This window comes from Aythya fuligula, chromosome 3, assembly GCF_009819795.1.
Source record: "Aythya fuligula isolate bAytFul2 chromosome 3, bAytFul2.pri, whole genome shotgun sequence".
Lineage (NCBI taxonomy): Eukaryota > Metazoa > Chordata > Aves > Anseriformes > Anatidae > Aythya > Aythya fuligula.
Window position 1 is genome coordinate 11765186 of NC_045561.1, and position 19960 is coordinate 11785145.

The following is a 19960-nucleotide window of genomic DNA, read 5'->3' on the forward strand; positions in this document are numbered from 1 at the left end:
TGTTTCTGTTCTATTAAAAAAATAGTTGCACTTAAATGCATTTCCCCACCTTACTGTGTTTTTTTTTTTTTTTTTTTTTGAAAAAAAAGGGGGGGGAGGTCAAGATGATTAAGGCGACTCTTATTGCAAAGGGAATGGGCTGATGGGTTATTTTGAAAGCTGGGGAAAACAGAAGTGGAACACAGATTTGACACTCATCATTGGCACGTCATTTGCAGGTGAGGGTGGAAGGTATTACAAGGAAATTTGTGTCCCCAGATGCCTTCAGTAATTGTACATGCAGTCTCTCCAACTTTATTTACCACCAAGAGCATGCAAAATCCCAGAGACTGGGTACAATGGGTAACAAGCAAGCCTTAGGCGCCCATTCAAATTTAAGAGGAAGAGATAGTAACATTAATCTAGTTTGCAGATAAACTCTGGTTCTTAGAGGGCATAGTTAATCGTTGGATCTTCTCAAGTAATAGGCTTTTTTATTAGCAAATTGTATGATAGTAGACCTGATTCTTGATTACCTTTGGTTCTGCTGACAGCCTATTAACATTTAATTCTCAGATTCAGGAAAGGCTTCTCGTTCAGTCATCTACAAACATATAGGTGCAACACTTATCTAAAAATTGTGCTCTCCCTAGAGGCTAAATTCTTATTATCTAAGAGATAATTTGTACTTTTAAATGTTGTCTTCTGTGTACCTGCACCATGGTTCTGTTCCTTTCTCTTCCAAACTAACTTTGTTGGGATGGTTTTGGCTTGAGGATTTTATCAGCAGTGGACTGATGATCGTAATTATTACAACGATCATGTGTGGAAAAAATTCAGACTATGTTCAGCCTGGAATGACTCCTCAGTGAAGTTCCAGAAGGCTCAGAAAATTTCCTGTCCAGTCCTGTCACATCCCAAGAAAAATGCAGCACAACCTGAATGTGCGAGTGCCAAGCTAGTCGTTCAAAGGCACGACAGATTCATTTAGATAATCCGTTCTCCTGCTTTATCCTTTGGCTGTAAGGCGTCAGGGTAGTAACCTTAGCCAGGCAGACTACCAGAATTATATTTGAAGTATGTAGGAAAGCATTTTTTTTTTTCCCCTATCAGACCACAAAGTATGTTCCGCAGCAAGTTCCTAGATAGTATGGTGATGAGTGCAACATGAATAATGTAGATAAACTAAAAACAAAGTTTTCTATAGAGGAAATGAAAAGCAAAGTAAAATTCCAAGTCATTATGTGAGGTTCAGTATGGTTGTCTGCCAAATGGTCTATGCTCAACGTATGATACTTAGTAGACAAGTATTCAGAAGTAAAAAATAAGTCTGCTATAAGTCTCCTGTCCAGCTGCATTCCTTTGAGTGTCCTTCAGTTGGTCCTTTCAAGATTTTCATGACTTCTCCAGCCAAATTTGTGGTTACAGCGTTTTTACACTGCTCAGTCCTACTACATTACCAGTCATTTCTGGAAAGCTTCATTTGAAATGCTATGCAACTGTTTTCCTAGTTCATAGCTTTGACCACAGCATCTGCCTCTCTCTTCACTTATTCCCATCTTTTCTGCAGCATCAGTCAAATTATTTTTACCATCTATTTTACAACTGTGAGCAATCTCCATACAATCCATAGTCTTCTAGTCAGTTCAGAAGCATTGATTTCCACTTCCAGCAAATAACACCATCTCCCCAGCTTATCTGATAGTTTTCATCATTTCTCAGGGAGTGTCCCCTACACGAGAGATCTTAGAGCTGCCTTCCTGTCCTCCTTCAGACCTCCTCTTGAAACTCGTGCTGCGTTGCCTATGAAAAGCTTTCATAAAAGTCTTAAGGTGTGAGTTTGCAAGGACAGCAGTCCAGCAAGCTATCCAGCACAACATAGTTTTCCACATTCCAAGTCCCCATGTCTTGTCTTGAACTGTAATGTCCTCGGGACAAGGATGGATTTTGTTACCTGTATTAGCATCCAGCACAAGATGCAACAAGTTATAGGTTGATTTCTAACTGCATTCGTAACGCTGGATAACTGAGCAGCATCTCAGTGCTTCATGATGGGATCACACTGTGTGTTCTAGGCATTTTGTTTTGAGAAGAGATAAATAAATGTTTAACTTTCCTGGGGGACAAGTACAATTTTCACCGCAACAACATTCTGAAAAGCAAATTTATTCAGGTGCTTTAGTTGATTGATTATTCTGTGTTTATCTTGTAGGAAGTTTGCGGTGTCTACAAAAATTCCCGACACCAAATGGTGTCAGAAGTGTTGTGTTGGTAAGTAAAGATCTGCAGAATAAATGCCAATAAGAATCACAAATGGTGGCAGTATTAAGATTTCTGTGTCAGTTTTTGGAGGTCAAGGGAGAAGAGGCTTTTCTGTAATTATGAAACTATGCAGCTGCAGACAGTGACCTCATCCTATTAATCCTTGCATTTAGGCAATGAAAACTTGCTCATTTTTGTCTTTGTTTTTGAAGATAAAAGTATTTCTCAAGAAAATGCAGGGAAGCAGAGTGCATGTCAAATGTTTAAGCTAGCCCTCAGGAAGAACCTAATCTCCATGGATGGAGTGACTTAAAGATTTTACCGTCGGGTTAAGTAAGCTGATTTACTAGTGGAAGATGCAATGATTTATATTGGATTATAAAAACAAATAATGTTTTCAGTTCTTTGGGGACAGTCCCTGAAGACTCCATAGTGCATTCAAAGTGCCAGCTACTGAAGAATTAAAGCTGTGGTGTGTTAAGAATGTTTTAAAGAGGGGAAAGGTAGCTGTGGATGATCTCGTAAATTCTTATCCCTGGGAATGTTTCATCTGGTGTCCCATAATCCAGTCTTTGGTGTGAGGAGTTAGACAGGAGATCTTCAGTGGTGGGTGAGCATCTATTGCTTATCCTGATGAGAATCTCCCCAAGATTGCTAAAACATCCTATGTTTGTTATCACTCCTTTGCCCAGCTCACCTGTTAAAACTTGTCTCTTTCTGGGATACAAATCCTTCAGGGTGTGGTGGGGTGTTAATGATATGTACTGTGTTCGTTCGGGCCTTGCCTTAATTGAGGCGTCTAGTCAAGCTGTGACTGCTAATGGATGCTGAAAGGAAAACTTCAGCTTCTCCCTCCTCTGTGGTGTGGATGTCATCTGGGGGGTGTGGAGAGGCAGGGATCAGAGCAGGTACAAGCACTGGCACTTAAAGTTCATTTCAGAGCCCCTTTGTTTTAAGATAACTCCATTAAATGAGGGACATGGTGGTATGCTCCTCTGTAATCTTATGGTTTCTACACTACCAGGCACGGGATTTAACAGGAGTGCCGTGGGGGTTGGCACGATGAGGGCGAGTTCATTGTTGTGCTCAGAGACAGCTCAACCTAATAAGCCTGGAGCGCTTCTTGCATGACGGGCACTGGGAATTTGTGATTGTAACAGGGGCAGCTGCAAAAGAGAGGTCCGAGGGGCAAGATCCCCCACCTACTGCCCTGCTTACTACGTGCAGCCTGAGTCTCCATTCTTGCTGGCAGCGTGAGGATCCCTTTGGCCTGGGGAAAGCAGCAGTGCCATAGGAGGCAGAAAAAGACCAGAAGTTCTGGTCTTGTTTCTCCTGCTTACAGGTGTTGCTAATTGCCTGTTTTGTGGTTTCTGCTGCTGAGTTCAGCCTTACTGAGGGCCATGCCAAGTGCTGTTTGCTGCCTTTTGCAGTTGGCTTGACTGAAGGTGAAGGAGAACTCGGGTTAATGACATTGAGCTTTTGTGTTTCAGATGCCAGTGGATTGTGAGTGGATTTTCTTGGCAGTGGAGTAGCATGAGCATTTTTCATCTATGTACATAGTACTGGGTTAGACGCTTGTTATTTGAGCTCTGTTGTTAATTGCCTGGTGGCTGGCTGATGGTTAGTTTACTGCAAGTTAACATCTGGTCTTTAGGTGTAGTTGTACAAGGTGCGAAGTAACGCTTGTTGTTCCTAAGCAGTGCCAGCATATCCATTAGGGAGTGAAATGTTGTCATTACTGTAGAATTCAAGTTGTAAAATTCCAGATTTCACAGTGCCCAATTTTCACAACTTTATTGTCCTTTTTACAATTCTAAATTGAACCCTGATAAAAAAAAAAAAAAATAGAAATGGAGCAGTCGAATGAAAACTGATGTCACTTTAAAACTGTATTTCATGCTGGTCAAGAAGTGCTAATCAAAAATACAGTATGTGGCTTTCAGACTTAGCATTGTGGTGCTTGAAAGGCAGCTGAGCAGTTCTCAAGTGACAGTGGCTGTTTAGTTCCTCATGGATAATTGTCCATGTCTCATCAAAAAAGCCATTCCTTAATAGCTTCTCGTGATAATTTGGAGAGAGTTTAAGCAAACCAACGTGTTAGAGCACGATACCTCAAATGTTTGTGACTCCCCTTTTTATTATTAATTGTCTAAAGTAGTAAATCCCATCTACTGTTTCAGAAAACAAAAACCAATATTATTTCGAGCTGAAGCGGTGAAACATGCCAAAGCTCTCTTGTGAGAGTTGTTTGTTATGGCTAATTTGGCACCAGCTGCTTGCTGTTCATGCCCAATGGAAAGGCAGCCCCTGCTCCAGCATGCTCCGTGCCACCATTTTTTAAGTATAGATGTTGACTTTTCAGCAGCTTCCCTTCATGAAAGATTAGGGTAGGGATGGGAGGAGTTATTTTCCAGAAATGTATGGACTGTTATTTAGCTGAAAATTGTTTATGATTTATAATTGCTTAGTATACTAATGTACCCTACCTCTTCTTTTTTTGGCAGTGAGGAATCCCTACACAGGCCACAAGTACCTTTGTGGAGCACTACAGTCTAGCATTGTTTTGTTAGAATGGGTTGAACCAATGCAAAAATTCATGTTAATCAAGGTAATGCTGCAATAAGGTGAAATACTCTGATGTTCATTTCTATTTGTCTTGTAATGATTTGTTATGAATAAGTATTGGCTATTGCTTGTGTTATTTAATAACATTAAATAAGTAAATAACTGAGTCATTACCATGCATTGACTTTTCTCACAGTTTCTGCTTAATTACCTTGCAGATATTTGAAAAGCTATTTTCAATATGCATTTACTGACTCAAAATGTATATAGGAACCTTGTTTTTTTCTTTTGTGGTGCACTTCAGTTGAAGAACAAAGCCCTCCTTGCATGATCATTGCCTTTTAGTTGCACAATAGAAAACTCTGGCTTGCAGACTGAGGCATGGCCAAATGGAGGGGTTAGAAATGGGCCTGTTTCCATACCATAGAGAAGGTAGCCAAATACTCTGTGGTTTGAGATGCCGTAGGTGCCCAGAAATGTTTGACACCATCAGAAGAGATGGAACCAAGGTGCACTCTTTTTTTTTTTTTTTTTTTTTTTTTTTTTTCTAATGAGAGGCAGCTGCTATGACTTAATCAGCCTAGGAAGCAATGGCTTTGAGACTCCATACCTAAGGGGACAATCCTGGGTATAGCACTCTTGTCCTCTGTGAGCAGCAGCACAGAGCACACATGATGAAAGGCATCCCATCTGTTTTAACCAAATCGGCATGAAGACTTTCTAATTTTCTTAACTTGAGGCTTTCTGTATCTGTCTAATACTGTTATCCAAAGGAGTCAAGTAAGTGTTATAAAATATACAAAATAAAACTTACTGTATGGTTTAAATAGCTAATAGCAACTGGAACTAAACTTGTTTCCCTTCTAATGCATATTTTTTGTTTCTTAATCTAGCACATAGATTTTCCTGTACCTTGTCCACTGAGATTGTTTGAAATGCTGGTAGTCCCAGAGCAGGAATTCCCTTTAGTTTGTGTCGGTGTCAGTAGAGGAAGAGACTTCAATCAGGTGGTGAAGTTTGAGACTGTCAACCCAAATTCTACCTCTTCATGGTTTACAGAAACAGGTTTGTGCATGCTGTTGTGATTGCATTCAGAAGTGTTCCTTGCTCTTCTGTTGGAGTTGAAGTACTAGAAAGGTAGTTTCCTTTGACAAAACTAACGGTTAAATCATTAAAGCTGAGTGATCATGATAAGTCTTTTGTTTAAAGGGGTATCTGGATGTACCTGCTTGTATATGCACCCTTGTTTTTTTTTTTTTTTTTTTTTTTTTTGTTTGTTTTGTTTTTTGTTTTTTTTTAAAGTGTTTCTACTGTTGAACCAATTGGACTCCTGTTAGTCTCAAGGATGGAGTTGTGGTTTCTCGCATTTCCATAAATAAGTCTGTAATTGACTTTCAGCCACTGTGCTGTTCTGTGCTTTGCGCTGGCGCTGCGACTTTTGTTTATTTAATAGATTTTAATAGAATTACACTCTGAGCTATTTCTTTCAAAATCACTGTAGGTGTGGTTTGGCTCTCCTGTAATAAGCCAGTAAGGTCAGAAATGGTGTTGTCAGCCTTCTGTTGGGAGGGAGCACGTTTCTATTTTGATGTTTATGGAATGAGAAAACAACAAGAACCACTGATAGCAGGGAACCAAGCACTTGTCCATCACTGGTCTGGGTGCTGTAAAAGTAAGGAAGCCGCCTTTGGTGCAACAGTAGAAACTCTTGCAAAGGAAATGTGCTCAGAATTATTTTTCTAGAGCCGCAAGGATCTCTCTAAACATAGCTACAGCAGTGAGCCAACCCCAGTTATGGCTTGCAGGGTTAGAAGCAGTAAATAACTTAGTTGTTATCAGCCATAGAATCTGTGTTGATCCACCGTGAATTTGTGTGTTGCCCTGTGCTGGCATAAATGTGTGTATCAATCTGGCTAATTGGATACTGTGGAATTCACTAAGTAGTAGCTGGCATTGGAAAGATGCCTGCTGACTTTCTTGCTGCTGAAAAGGATATGTCAGAGTGACACAATTAAAAGAATTGGTACAAAACCAAAGTGATCAGTGGATGGCCGATTAATGCACTTACTACATCAGAGTTGGTGCATTTTATTTTCAAGCTCATGTATATTTATGTGCCTGTGACTCCAGTGGAGTCAATAAAAATAGCATGCTGAGGGGAAATTCTTTGAACCGTAACATCTTGTTGTCATTCTTCTTTCAATATTGTCTTCATCAGTATGTAAATACAAGAATAGTAATCCCTTCCCAGTTCCTTTTTTTTTTAATGTTGGTAATTTAACACTGCTTTGTGCTTTCCAGAAATATTTCTTAAGCTTCCTTGAGTCAGTTGTGTCTTCCCTTATTGTGTCTGTGTTGTTTTCTTCTATTTATTTAACACTAATTTAAACTCTTATGTTGTATTGGTTTTTTCCTGTCCTCTGCTGGCAGGAGGGCGATAATGCAATCAAAAAGATTTATTTCTTTTTAATGAGGAAAGTGTTTACCACATGGTCACAAATATTTTTGTTTGACATTTGGCATTTGTTTGTGAATTCTTTCAAGAAAATGTCTTTATCAGACAATTAGCTGGCAGAGACTTACCGCAGGGGCTTGCTTTCTTCCCTTCCCATCCCTCTCCTGTTAGCTTCAGCCAGCGAAGTGCATGTTTCTACATTACATGATGTGTTTGCACAGGTGTATATCCTCCAGTCTTTCTGTTGCATGCTTTCATCATGGCTATATCCACTGTTGGTTAAGATCACGCATTCAAAACTGGTTAAGGTGGTTAATGTATACCTTCCAAGACACCTAACAGCAAAAAAGAGATGGAGAGGCCATCTCGAGGAGCACACTTCTGCCATCATCCTTGAATTTTTTGGTTCTCAACAGTACCATGGAATTCATTATGTATTTTAGGTAACATGCTCTAATTTCTCAACTCTAACAGATTGATTGAGTTTCTATTTTTTGTATGAAAGAATGCCTACAGAATCACTGGCAGCAATGCGGAGTTAGTAAGAGCTGCTTTTTGTGTAACTCCAAAGTTAGCAAACAAATGGACCAAACTGCACTTCTCTTTTGAGTTGACATGTCCACTGATCACTTGTGGGTCAGATCCCCCTGTTTTTGCTGTGATGAAGACTGCTGCAGCTGTAACCCAGAAGAAAGGAAGGTAACGCTTCCTTTCAAAGTGTGGAGAAGGAAATTGTCCCCCAGTTTCTAATAACTGGGGGTGGAAAGTCTAAAAAGAGCAGCAAGAATTAAGTTCTAATTTTAAAAGTCCCTAGCAAGATGTAGAAATAAAGGCAGAAGAAAAATGGACTGAAGCAGCATTCACAGTTAGTGTGAAAAGCCTCAGATGTATGCGTTTTTTTTTTTGCAACAGCAATATTAAATGAGACTAGTGGAGAAAAAAGAACAACAATATACATGAGTTTGCTTTTGTGACTTGGCTCAGAAAAGCCTGGATTAAGTCCATACTTGATAATATTACAGCTTCAGTTTTCTCATCACAGTCAACAAGTTGGATCAGTGGACATGCCCTTCTAAGAGAAGAGAAATGTCACTGGTAAGATGATTGTTTTAAGTAGATAAAAAGACACTAACCCATTAAATTGTCTCAACTTCTAGAATTCAGTTTCAAATTCATGGTAATTTAGTTTACAAACTAACACTCTCGTTTTTCTTACAGACACTACAGAGACAAGTGTTGTACATGTAACACAGCTGGAGAGAGATACCATTTTGGTGTGTTTAGATTGTAAGTTTCAGTATCAATGAAATATATACATGTGCATGCGCATGCATACTGTATATCTTCAAATTAGGTCATATATTGAAGATTAATTCTTTGTTGATGTATCCTATTTATTGTCTAGGCTGCATAAAAATAGTGAATCTGCAAGGCAGGTTAAAATCCAGCCGCAAGCTGTCATCAGAGCTCACATTTGACTTTCAAATTGAATCAATAGGTAAGTTGTTTTTTGTTATTAGTATTGAATATTTGATTAGATTATTTACTATTACAGCACAGAATTACTTGAAAACTGTCAAGTCTTCTGGTATGCAAAACATTATCACATGCTCACTTGGAGCTCGAAGGCTCAGTGAAAGGCTCAGCATGCTGCATAACATTCTTCTCTGGGAGCAGTAACTCTGGAGTCTTCCCTGATGAGACTAAATAGTCTGGCAATATGATGGAGACCTTCAGCATGGAAAACCTTAACGCAGCCTGCTTAAACTCTGTGACTCACGCATGGCCAACTCATTCTGCGTGTGTGTTCATGCAGTCCATTTTTATAAAGCAGCTCAAACAAAAAATGTGTATACGTCACACTTAACAACTGGCATTGTTTATGTATTCTTGTAAAGAATCTGAATTTGGTTTGTGAAAGACAGAACGCATCCATTTTGATAGTTTTCAGTTGGTTACGTACCTGAATTACATCACCTGCTTTTGAAAACTTGAGCTTGTGAAACTCCTGAGGAAGTTAACTCTCACAAACAGAGAGGCAGACGAGAGGGCAGCCCTTTCTCTGTTGTAGCCTCAAACCAAAAGGCTGGAAACTGCATTGCATGTGAGCTTTCATGGTCTCAGAGGCATCTACAGGATGCATAAGCTTACTGAATAGAGAAAATCCTCACCCTGCCCTAGCAAATCTCCCAGTGATTGTAAAGAGTTTTGAGGGATTAGGGAAGGAAAGAGATGAGGCACCAGGGCAGGAGAAAGCTGAGTTGGAACGGGGAAGCTTTGCAGAGGGAGGAGTGGGGGGAGTGTTAGATTGTTGGGAAGGCAAAGGCAGTTCTAGTTCCAGGCTGTGGAGTTGATGAGAGGTGGGACCCAAGGTTAGGTGATATGGGGAAGGAATTGTGTGGAAGAAATAGTTTGGAGCCCCGGTGGGAAGAGTGGGACAAGGTAGGATGTGTGCATAGGTGGAGGGTAACACCAGAAAAGGAAGAACAGTGAGAACAAAAATAGTAGAGAGGTGGAGGGATTTCCTCCTGAGGAGAAGCTTAAAAGTTTCGAACTAGTAGTTCGAACAAACTCAGAGGAAAGGACAAAAAACACTGACATGGAAAATGTTTTTTTATGGCTTGTGTTGGTTAGGAATGGGGGAAAGGAAGGAGTAAATGGACTTGAAGCTGCTCACTGTGGGTAGTACCTCTGCATGTGCTGTAGCCCTGCCTCTGCTCATCACAAATGAGCTGCTGCTGGCCTGTTCTGGCCAAACAAGTGTTTCCAAAGAGCTCTGCTCTACTTCCTGCATCCCTGCCATAATTGATAGAGGCAGGGTGCTGGATGCAGGTAGAAACAGATTGTTCTTAGGGACCTACATGCTTGTGCCCCTCTCTTTGAGGAAGGCCCTGGACTCGTTTCCTTTCACAGGGTTTGAATGCAGGTGGCTGTCGTGTGGTTGTGTTTGTGTGACAACGGGAAGGGCTGGGAGGTAGAGGTTTCCGTAAAGCTCTGCTCAGCTGTTGTGTAAAGACCCTATTAACCAACAGATGCTTGGTGACTGAAAAATATCACTGCAGTATGCCTGTAACTCTTATGCTGGAGCTCAATGTATATTTTCAGCAAGCATTAGAATGGAAGAATGTTTCTTTTTTTCATGAGAGGACCATTTTTAGGGCTAAATATCAGACAGAAAGGTCTTCTACTAGTTAGGTGAGAATATTTCTAAACCCTGGTCTTTAAATAAGTAAAGTCTGTGTGCACAAACATAATACAATAAAATCTGTATATACACATTTTGAAATTGCAGCCATATGCTTTTGGCCTTGGAAGTGTTGACATTACGCCTGAAAACTGATTCCAGTGTTCTTTGTTGTTAGTCTGTCTACAGGACAGCGTGTTAGCGTTCTGGAAACATGGAATGCAAGGAAGGAGTTTTAGATCAAATGAGGTGAGTACTGCATTGCATTTTGCTTCAAATACTAGTTTTTAATATAAGTCAAGCTCAAGACAAATGCATGAAAAGAGTGAAACATTTCAGTAACTTCTGAACATGAGACCTGGAAGGTGAAGTCTCATTCCAAGTGTACCTCGTAAGCTACAAACTAATTAGACTTGCTGTTCCAAAGAGGAAACCTTAAATGTTGGAGTATTTATTGAGAACAAAGAACCTTTTATTCCTTCCTTGATGGAATGCTGCATGAATTAGCTGAGTTGGGGATGCTGTCCGTGTAACTTGGTGGGATAAGATGCCCACGTTGCACAGATAGGGGAAAGCAGTGGAGAATCTAGCTAAACAAAACAAATTGGAATAGGTCAAGATTTTTTCTGCTAGATGGGCCGCACATTTTTGAAAGGAAGCTTCATGAACTGATCAGAAATAATGGAGTGGTGCCTCTTCTCTAATTGGGAAGTGAGCTGAGCTGGAATGCTGCAAGGCCCTGGCTGATACGAAGCTGTACCAGGAGTCACTGTCAAGTCTAACGTAGAAAGCAACAAGAGACCTGGCGGAGTTGCCATGAAATGTATCTGAGCCTAATTCTTGGTCACATTAGTCGTCTTCTGCCTTAATTGCTTGGAAGACCAACCTCAGTAGTCCCTTAGCCTCTCCAGATGGATACCAGCATTTGGGCTTTGCCAGTAGGTGCATGCTCCAGTGCTGAGCTTTAAGTGTTGAATGAGTCGCCCATTGTTTGTGGTGCTTTTTTTTTTCTGTCTCCTCCATGTTTACTTGGCTTTGGAGTCCTTTGAAGTTTTTAGTGCTCATTTTCAGAAGAATTATTTTCCATCTGAAGAGGTTGATGTAAAGGTTATTTTCTACAATTTCTGTGCAGTTCCTTTTTTTCAGCCACTTAAACAATGTCTAGAGATTGTCAGACCATTGTAAATACCTTTACGACTCCCTTTTTCCTGCTGCAAACTTTGTGCAACCAGGTGTGAGTGAAAACACTGTGCTCTGCAGGATTTTCCGGAGCCTTTTAGTTTATTAAAGACTGCTTGCAGACTTAACCAGCTGTTTCATCAGTGTCACATTTGCTGAGAGATTGAGCTCATTATGACTAGTTGTATTTTAATGTACACGTACAGTCACACCATGCCAAACTTAGATACTCCGTGTTGTTACACAACTCCATTTATTTGCACAAAGCCACAGCTGACCTTATCTATGCTGACAGTAGTTCTGCCCTTTTGTGGCAAGTCGGACCAGGAATTGGAGTCAGACTGCTTTCTGACTTCCAAATGTACCAATGCTTTTTGTGGCATTTGTGCATGTTTGATCACCAGGCGCGATTGTCGTTTTCCCAAAAACTCATAATGTTGAGCTGCAGCTCCCCTGCTGTTAGCACAGACCGTGAGGAGGAGATGACGCTGCTAGGCACTTGTCCAACCCCAGGCTGCTGCTAGCAGCATTCTGCAAGGCTCAGCGTATTACTCCACCCATTGGCACTCAGTAGCTCTGATCCAGTTGTGAGAGGACGTGCCCCAGAGTGCTGCAGCACAAATGGATGCTTTATATTGTTTATATAAACCATAAGGAACTCTGTCATCTTGGTTTGTTGTTGTCAAGCCAAAGCCAGCACCTAAATGAAGAACAGACGGCAGAACTGAGCTGTTGTCAGAAGGACAGCCACCCAAAACTTATTTTTTTCCATAGAACATACATAGGGTAAGCTCTCAAGCTTTTTTCAATTCCTTATCTCTCCTGGCTGTACTAGTACATTCGTTACTTGGTGCGAATATTTTTGTACTGTGTGCTAAGGTAATTAAAAAAAAAAAAAAGAATAAAAATAAATGACCAGCCTGACTTCGCAGCACATTTATCTTTGAAGACATTGTTAGTGGAGATTCTCTAGTCTAGTATTAGCCGGTCTAATTGAGGATAATTTCACCTACTTGTAAAGTTGCTTCACCTTTTCATTCCACAGCTGTGACATTCCACAGTGGCTTGATTTGATTGATTGGGAAGAATGAAACAACAAAGAACTGTCTGAATTCTGAGACAAGACTCTCGGAATTTGGGCCAAAATGTACAGGCTCAGCCCCACAGCAAGCAGGAAGTAACTTACTTCAAGTGGGGAGCTTCGCTGATGTGAATTAAAATTTTTTTCTGAGTTTGCAGTGCCAGAAGTGAATTCATGAAGTCGGCTAATGCTGCTAGGACCTGGGGAGGAGAGAAAAATCTCTTCTGTCCTCAAAAACATGAAATGTGGCTGTGTAGAAAGGGATCTTTGTAAACACTGCTTCCCTTTCACAGTATGACTTGATATCCTTCGGAGTATGCAGTGTGCTTTGGTTGACTTTAATTAATAACGTGCTGTTTTCTTTGGTATTCGTATCATCATAAAGATGTATCTCAAATACAATTCACCAGCCATATACAAAGCTCTATTGCACTAGTCTGAAATGTCCAAATACTGTATTTTCTTTACACAGTGGGCATAAGCGCCACAAGTTCGGTGCTTTCCCTGTTCAGGTTTTCAGAAGACTAACTTCCTGCATCGTCGTTATGATTCAGAATTTCAACCATAGGTATTTTTTGTGTCACTTACCTGACCCATTTCCAATGTCTGCTGTAGGGTGAGACAAATGACACCCTTACAGGTACCTATTTCGATCATGGCTGTGAAGAGAACTGCGCCAGTAGCAGCTCAGGTGCTGTGCTGAGCCTGTTGATTGCAGTTGCTACCAGAGGAACTCGCATAACATAGCAGGAATTTCAACAACCAAACCACCACGACCAAAAACCACTTAGATCTTGTTCAAGACTTACAGTTGCATTGAACTCTCTCGCTACCTTAAATGAGCAATAAATGGGTAACATCATAGTCAATTCTTTTCGCTAGTTTGATTTTAAAAATAAAAATAAAAAAGTGTACTTAACATGTAAATACTTGTTTTATTTTTGTCTAGATCACACAAGAAATTTCTGATAATACGAGGATATTCAGGCTTCTGGGATCTGACAGGTATGAAGAGAAGCGAGCATGGCATGCTAAAATAGAAAAATGTTCTCCTTCTACCTTGTGGAAGTTCTTTGCTTGTTTCTTGTGATTCCTTTTCTAGCCATCTTACTCATTCCTTTGTGTACATGTTCACCTTTCAGCCTTTTAAATTTACTTTTTTCTTCAAAAAAAAAAATTCTTCTGAAAGTGTTTGTGGGCTTCCAGAAGTACTTGGCTGTAGTAGGAAGCTCGTACTTGGCTGCAGTTACAATCTCCAGGAGTGTCTTTCCTTTTTAGCACCATAATTCCTTTGTTTAACTGTTGAAATCCTTACTTTCAGATGCTCTGCTGCAGTAGCTCATCAGTATCTCCCTCTTAGGAAAATAAATAAATTAGATGTCTTGCTTTCGCCCTCAGCAAGGAGCTCTGATGGTTGTCCTCTCAACAAGACAGCCCAGTTCTTGAAGAGCTCTTCATAATTTTTAGCGTAGCTGTTCTTTGGTGTTTCTTTTACAGGACACAAATGCTGTGTCTGTCTGACCCATCAGATCTAAGCTTGCCCAGTCAGTCACTGCTATTTTCGGAGTGTCACTGACTTCCTCAACTTTCTCTGCCCTGCTGTCGAACTTTGTACTTCTTTAACAGCCATGAAAGCAGCAGATGTTCTGTCTTCTGGGGAGCGCGTGCTGACATGGTGGTTTCACCAGTAACATACTCGTGTGCAGTGCAAAGCCACATTTTGATTTTGGAGAATTGCCTGTCCTCTGCCACTTGCAGGAAACGCGCTTTCTTGTTGCATCGTGGCACTACCAATAAGCTTCAGAGCAACCAGAGGCTTTCCTCGTGTTCTGGTTGCCCAAGCTTGGTGCACAGCCCTGTAATTACCTCAAACATCAGCGGCACCAAATGGTGCTGTGGCTTTGTCAGCTGCCTACCTCATGGCAGTTTTTGCTGGCTGGGGGTTGAGGATTCTCCCTTACGTGCAATACCTGGTAGCTTTTTGGTAATGAGTAATTGTAAGCAATACTCATCTCTGACCTGAGGGTTTTACTCTCCCTGTGCCAGTGAGGTGTGCGTGGAGCTCGGCTTTATTGTGTCACTTCTCAGGTGTTGAGAGACGGCACAGCTCACTTTAAAAACAAGCCTGGCTTGAGAATGGAACATGACATTGCAAATCATTGCCTTGGAGAACAGTGTCCTCTTCTCCAAGGACTGTTCCATCTATTTCCATCCTACACTAATAGTCTCCCAAATCAGAGATCATGTTTAAAGACTTCACACTGCGATGAAGCCGAATTGCAAATTTTTCAGACCTCGTTTTGGTTGCAGGTCTGTCGGATTTTGTGCTGGAGCTGTGAAACCTTTGCCAGTAACACGTCGTTTCCTAGGCAGTTCATAGGAACTGGGGTTCTGAGAAGCCAAGAAGCCTGGCATCAGTGTGATGAAAGCTGGCGTGCTATTTTCTCCCAGCAAGCCGGGAATCCCTCGTGGCATGAGGTGTCATGCCCTTTATGGAGCACATTTAGCAGAGCGTTAGTTTTGAAGCAAGCAACCTTTTTTTGGGGTGAATCCACAATAGCTGGATTTGGATTTTGGGGGTTGTTTGTGGAGAATTCACTACACCCTGCTCCATTGAGCAGTTATAGCAGTTCTTGCCTGATTAAACATCTCAAATAGTTTGTGAAATTGACTTTGGATTGCTGACTTCTCTCCTTTGAAGAGAGCAGTCTGATGCAGGATATCCCTTATGGTCCTTGCAGTGGTAGTAGAGATCCAGCTAACCCTGTGTCCTGTCTCCAATGTTGGCCAAAAGCGGGTGGCAAGAAAAGAGTACAAGAGAAAACTCTGCATATAATGATGCTTGCTTTGAGAATTCTCTCATTTCACAAATTTTTGTCTCTCTGGGACTTGGCAGGAAGTTTCTGTGGATGTAGGGACTGTTGATAGCTTACATGGGCTAAGGGAAAGGCTAAAATCACAGAAGACTGAACCTTGGTCATCTATTGTGTCCAGTGGCCGGGGCAGACTAAGGTTGACTTGACTTTGTTGCTGTTTTGCTTTCATTTCAGGGTCGTGGTGCTGGAGAGTAGGCCGACAGACAACCCAACAGCCAACAGCAATTTGTATATCCTGGCAGGGCATGAGAACAGTTACTGAGAACAGCGCACGGCAGCTCACCATGACAAGATAGCACTCCTGCTGCGGCGATCATGGCTGGCTGAAATTGCACAAAAGCTGCAGTGACCCGACTTCAGTTACTTTATAATTTATTGTGGCATGAGAGAAAGACGAGACTTGTTTGTGGTATGGACACATAAGCATTAAGATACCACGGAAGTGCTTGATTTACTGTTATGTAATCTTTGTACATATGCAGTATTTTTCAGTGAAACTTCGTGCTGAAGACCTACACTGACTTTCTGTAGATAGTAGTCCTCCTGTTAAGTACAAGTGTCTTACCTGTACAGATGTAAAAGTCACTGAGGATGCAAAAATGAAATCGGGGTACTATTTTAAGGACTTGTCGTGTGTTTATTATAAAGTGGGATGCTAGCAACAAATATAGTTCATTTAACAACACTATTGTATTTTATTATATGTAATTTACTAATACAAATAAATCCTAACTTTTAGAAATTGTAACCAAGGCTGTAATCAGATTACAATCTTGTTTTAATTTTGATGCAACACACTGGTGTTCATGTTTGCACAACGTATTGAGATGTGATGTATTTAGTCACAAAGGTAAGCTGTGACTTTGTGGATATGACTTGGGCTTCAAAGATCCCCCTTTTTTTCCTTGAGTTTACTCGGGTAGTTTTCTTTGTGAAACAAACCAGTTAAACACCTGTATTTTTATATTTAATTAAAACTCTCTTTACGATTACTTCTCTATGCTTGAAAACAATACTTCCTGGATGGGTGTCAATCCCAGACTAGTGGTACCTTCCTGTAACACTGCAATAGGTGTTTGAATTATTAGTGTATACAACGATAAAAATTAGTATTACTCTTCATCTTACTAAATAGTTTCATATCACGATGAAAAGCAGCAACATTCCACATTGTGGAAATGGCTCAAAGACGTTGTCATTTTTGACTTTTTTTTGGCCTTATAACCATTTTCACACTTCTTTTTTTCAATTTAGGATGTTAACACATGGCCAAAATAATTTAGTTACTACCTCATTCAAACAATACAATGGTTACTACGCATCACAGGAACTTAGTTTTGATCAGAAGTATTTTTGATTGCTATTTTCCAATGGAGTATGTAAATGCCAAGTTTTAGCAAAATGCACACATTTGACTCCTTTTTTGTATATGTTCTTTATATTTTATTGTGATAATATACACTAAAAACAAACTAAATTTAAAGTGATTTATGGCCTGCATTATTGTTGTGATTGGTAATGCTTTGAAATATGTTCCCTAATGTATATAATGTAAAATAAACTTTTTTTAACATGTTGTTGTACAAGTAGATTACCACCTGCACTAATTTCCACAGAAGACTAAAATCTGTTGATGGAACATACTGAGTCTTGGATTCTGCTATTAAATGTTTGTGCCAAATGCAGAAGCTGGGCATTTGTGAATGTATGAATGATCAGGCTGCTGGAGGTCTGCTGCATTTAGACTAGCACTTGAGGGTAGGTATTATTAGTCTTGCTCCCCCTTAGGCAACAAATATCTGTGTTTTGGACACATATTTCCAAATTCCAACTTATTTCATTTTTTTTCCCCTTAGAGTAACTTAGCCCCTCCTCTCTTGGTTGCAAAATTTGATTTTTATTTTTTTCAGCAGGGTTGTTTTTTTGGTTTTGTGCCTGTGAGTTGTTGGCTCTGCTGGCCCCATCTCTTGCCTTGCGCTGAACCTCAGTTACGCCTTGTGGGAGAGGTGGTGACACCAGCCCCGCTGCAGAGAGGCTGAATTCTCAGAAAAGGCGAGAAGTTCTGGGTGTTTTACAGCACATTTGTACTGCTGCTGCTCAAGGGGGGATTTCCATCCTCCCTCCTGTCAACTATTCTTCATTTCAACATGCAAAAAGTAGCAAAATTTGAACAAAGTACAGTATGGCTGATGTACAAATGAGAGCTCCCTAAACTTGCTTCCTCCTCTTAGGTTTCTGCAGCAGCTTGGGCCCACTGGAGTGTTGTTTGGGGCTTTTGGGCCACTGCTGAACTCCAGGCAACAGGAGCTTGAGGAAGATGGTTTTTGTTTTGGTTGAGCATTTTTGGTACAAGGATGCATGCTGGGCTGCAGCTGGGATTGATCACCAAAGTCAAGGAGGACGGGGAAGTGGGAAGGGGATCGTTGTGCTAGGACAGGCTGTCTCAGATTTACTCTTACAGCCAAGACAACTTGGCTCCCATGTGCTGCTTTCCAGCCTGGAATAAGAGGAAGAAGGGAAGGGTTCCTGCTTGTTTTTGAGGGATTATTCTGTTGCAGGAGTTGGGGTCTGTGCTGCAGAGCTGCCTCTCCTGCAGAACAGAGCTGCTCTGCTGGCAGCTGCCCTGTGCTTAGTCCAGGAGCCTGGATAAGCAAAAGGTAGAGCAAAAAGTCGCCTTTACTACATTTGCAATTGCCACAAACAGCTTCCTCAAGCTTCCCCCTCACTGGGAGCTTCCAAAACCCCTACCTTGATGTCAGATGGGATCAGAATGTGCGTGTGGCTGGCTGAAAGGAGCACGGCCAGAGCCAGGAACACAAATCACAGGCCAGATGAGCTTACAGCAAGGCATCTGCCTACAGCTAGTTCAAATAGCTTCTCTGGCAGATTGAGTGGCTTCCCTTTTTCTCTCTCCTCTCAGCCCCTTCCATTCTGGCTGCTAGTGTTGGCTTCTAGCTATCGGCCCTTGCTAATATGGGGAAGTGGCTGAGCAATAGAGCACTCGCCAACCTGGCAGCCAAGCTGTGAGCAGCGCAGGGGCTGAGGTTAGGTCCCACCTCAGGCTGAGCTTCTTGAAGAGAAGTGAGAAGTGGGGTTGTTCAGTTCCTTTGCAGAAAGAAAAGCCGAGCAAGCAACCACAGCCTTGCACCAACAGCCCAAGTCATGCCTGCTCGGGCAATGCCGGGGGCTCAGGTGGGAGATGGGATTTCCTTCCTGCCCAGGCCCCAGCATCATCCAGGCCATTCACTGGTATTTAGGAGCCTTAGACCAAAAACCTGGGGCCTTCATCTCCATAGAAAAGCTGGCAAGTAGAGCACAAGTGTAATTTTCACCCAGCGCTGCACATACTTGATAGCAGTTGAGGTGTTACGCCTCAGGATCTTAATGCTGACAGACTGAATTTTCTCCATACACTGCTGAGCACCCCAGCCTGCGAGATGCTGAGATGGCGTCCCCAAATGTGCCAGCAGCCTGCTAGGCCAAGCAAACAGCTCTGAAATGTGAATCCCCCTCCTTTCATCGTGGTCCCAGCGTGTTCAAGGCAGAAGCCTGACTCCTTCAGCCAGCAGCATCTGTCTGGAGGAGAAGCGCCACAGGCAGAGCTGCAGGGTGAAGACGTCTCTTTCTGAGAAGCTCCATCCATTTATATGCTGGAGTGCTGCTCAGCGTCTCGGGACCATCTCCTCCTGTCCTCAGAGCGCTCCACAAACACTAATTACATGTAAGTGAGCCTCCCAACGTGCATGTCATTCCTGACAGGTGTCTGTGTGACCAGCCCTTGAAACGAAAGGGAAGACTCCACAGTCTCTGCCCAAGCAATCTGTGTGGGCACCTCGCTCTCCTTCCAACTGGAAAGCTGGCCCTAAACCAATCTTCCAGCAACCTGCAAAGGTTTCCACATCTCCCTCCCTCTCTGTGGTCCCAGCAGCAGCACACTGGATCCTCCTCTGGCCCTCGGGCTGTCCCTGGCTCCTCACCTTGCAGAACAGAGCACACTGAATCTGCCCATGGTTCCCAGCCCCCTCCTGCCAGGCCCCGCACACCACCATGGACTTTGTCCCGCTTACGCCACAGGGCATCATTTATGTTCCAGCTTTGCTTTTTCTGGCCTTTTTTCTCCCACTTTTTACCCCTGAGGCTGTTCTTGTGCTGCTTGAACGCTGACCTGGCTCCATGTGAGATGCCTGCATCTTTCTAATGACAGGTGACAGAGCTCCCTGGGGCACAGTAATGCTGCCTCACCATCTCCTGACACCCCAAAATGGGACCTGTCCCCTTGTGCCCATGAGGAGCCCAGCTGTGGCCTGCAGGCAGCAAGGCCTCGGGGCCATTGTCAGCAGGATACATGTGGATGCTTGCTGGGGATTGACTCCCCCAGC

At 42.0% G+C, this 19960-nt stretch overlaps 1 protein-coding gene across 3 annotated transcripts in view; it reads left to right on the forward strand.

Moving 5' to 3' along the window:
• The window catches only part of MAP4K3 (mitogen-activated protein kinase kinase kinase kinase 3), a 79777-nt gene extending 62623 nt beyond the window's left edge, over positions 1 to 17154 (forward strand). For all 3 annotated transcript variants that reach the window (XM_032183823.1, XM_032183824.1, XM_032183826.1), the window contains 8 exons: positions 2192 to 2250; positions 4746 to 4849; positions 5700 to 5871; positions 8480 to 8548; positions 8667 to 8759; positions 10624 to 10694; positions 13655 to 13710; positions 15756 to 17154. In XM_032183823.1, coding sequence (XP_032039714.1) covers positions 2192 to 2250; positions 4746 to 4849; positions 5700 to 5871; positions 8480 to 8548; positions 8667 to 8759; positions 10624 to 10694; positions 13655 to 13710; positions 15756 to 15843 — 712 coding nt within the window. In that variant the 3' untranslated portion in view covers positions 15844 to 17154. The remainder of the gene's footprint in view (positions 1 to 2191; positions 2251 to 4745; positions 4850 to 5699; positions 5872 to 8479; positions 8549 to 8666; positions 8760 to 10623; positions 10695 to 13654; positions 13711 to 15755) is intronic.
• Positions 17155 to 19960: the final 2806 nt, after the last annotated feature.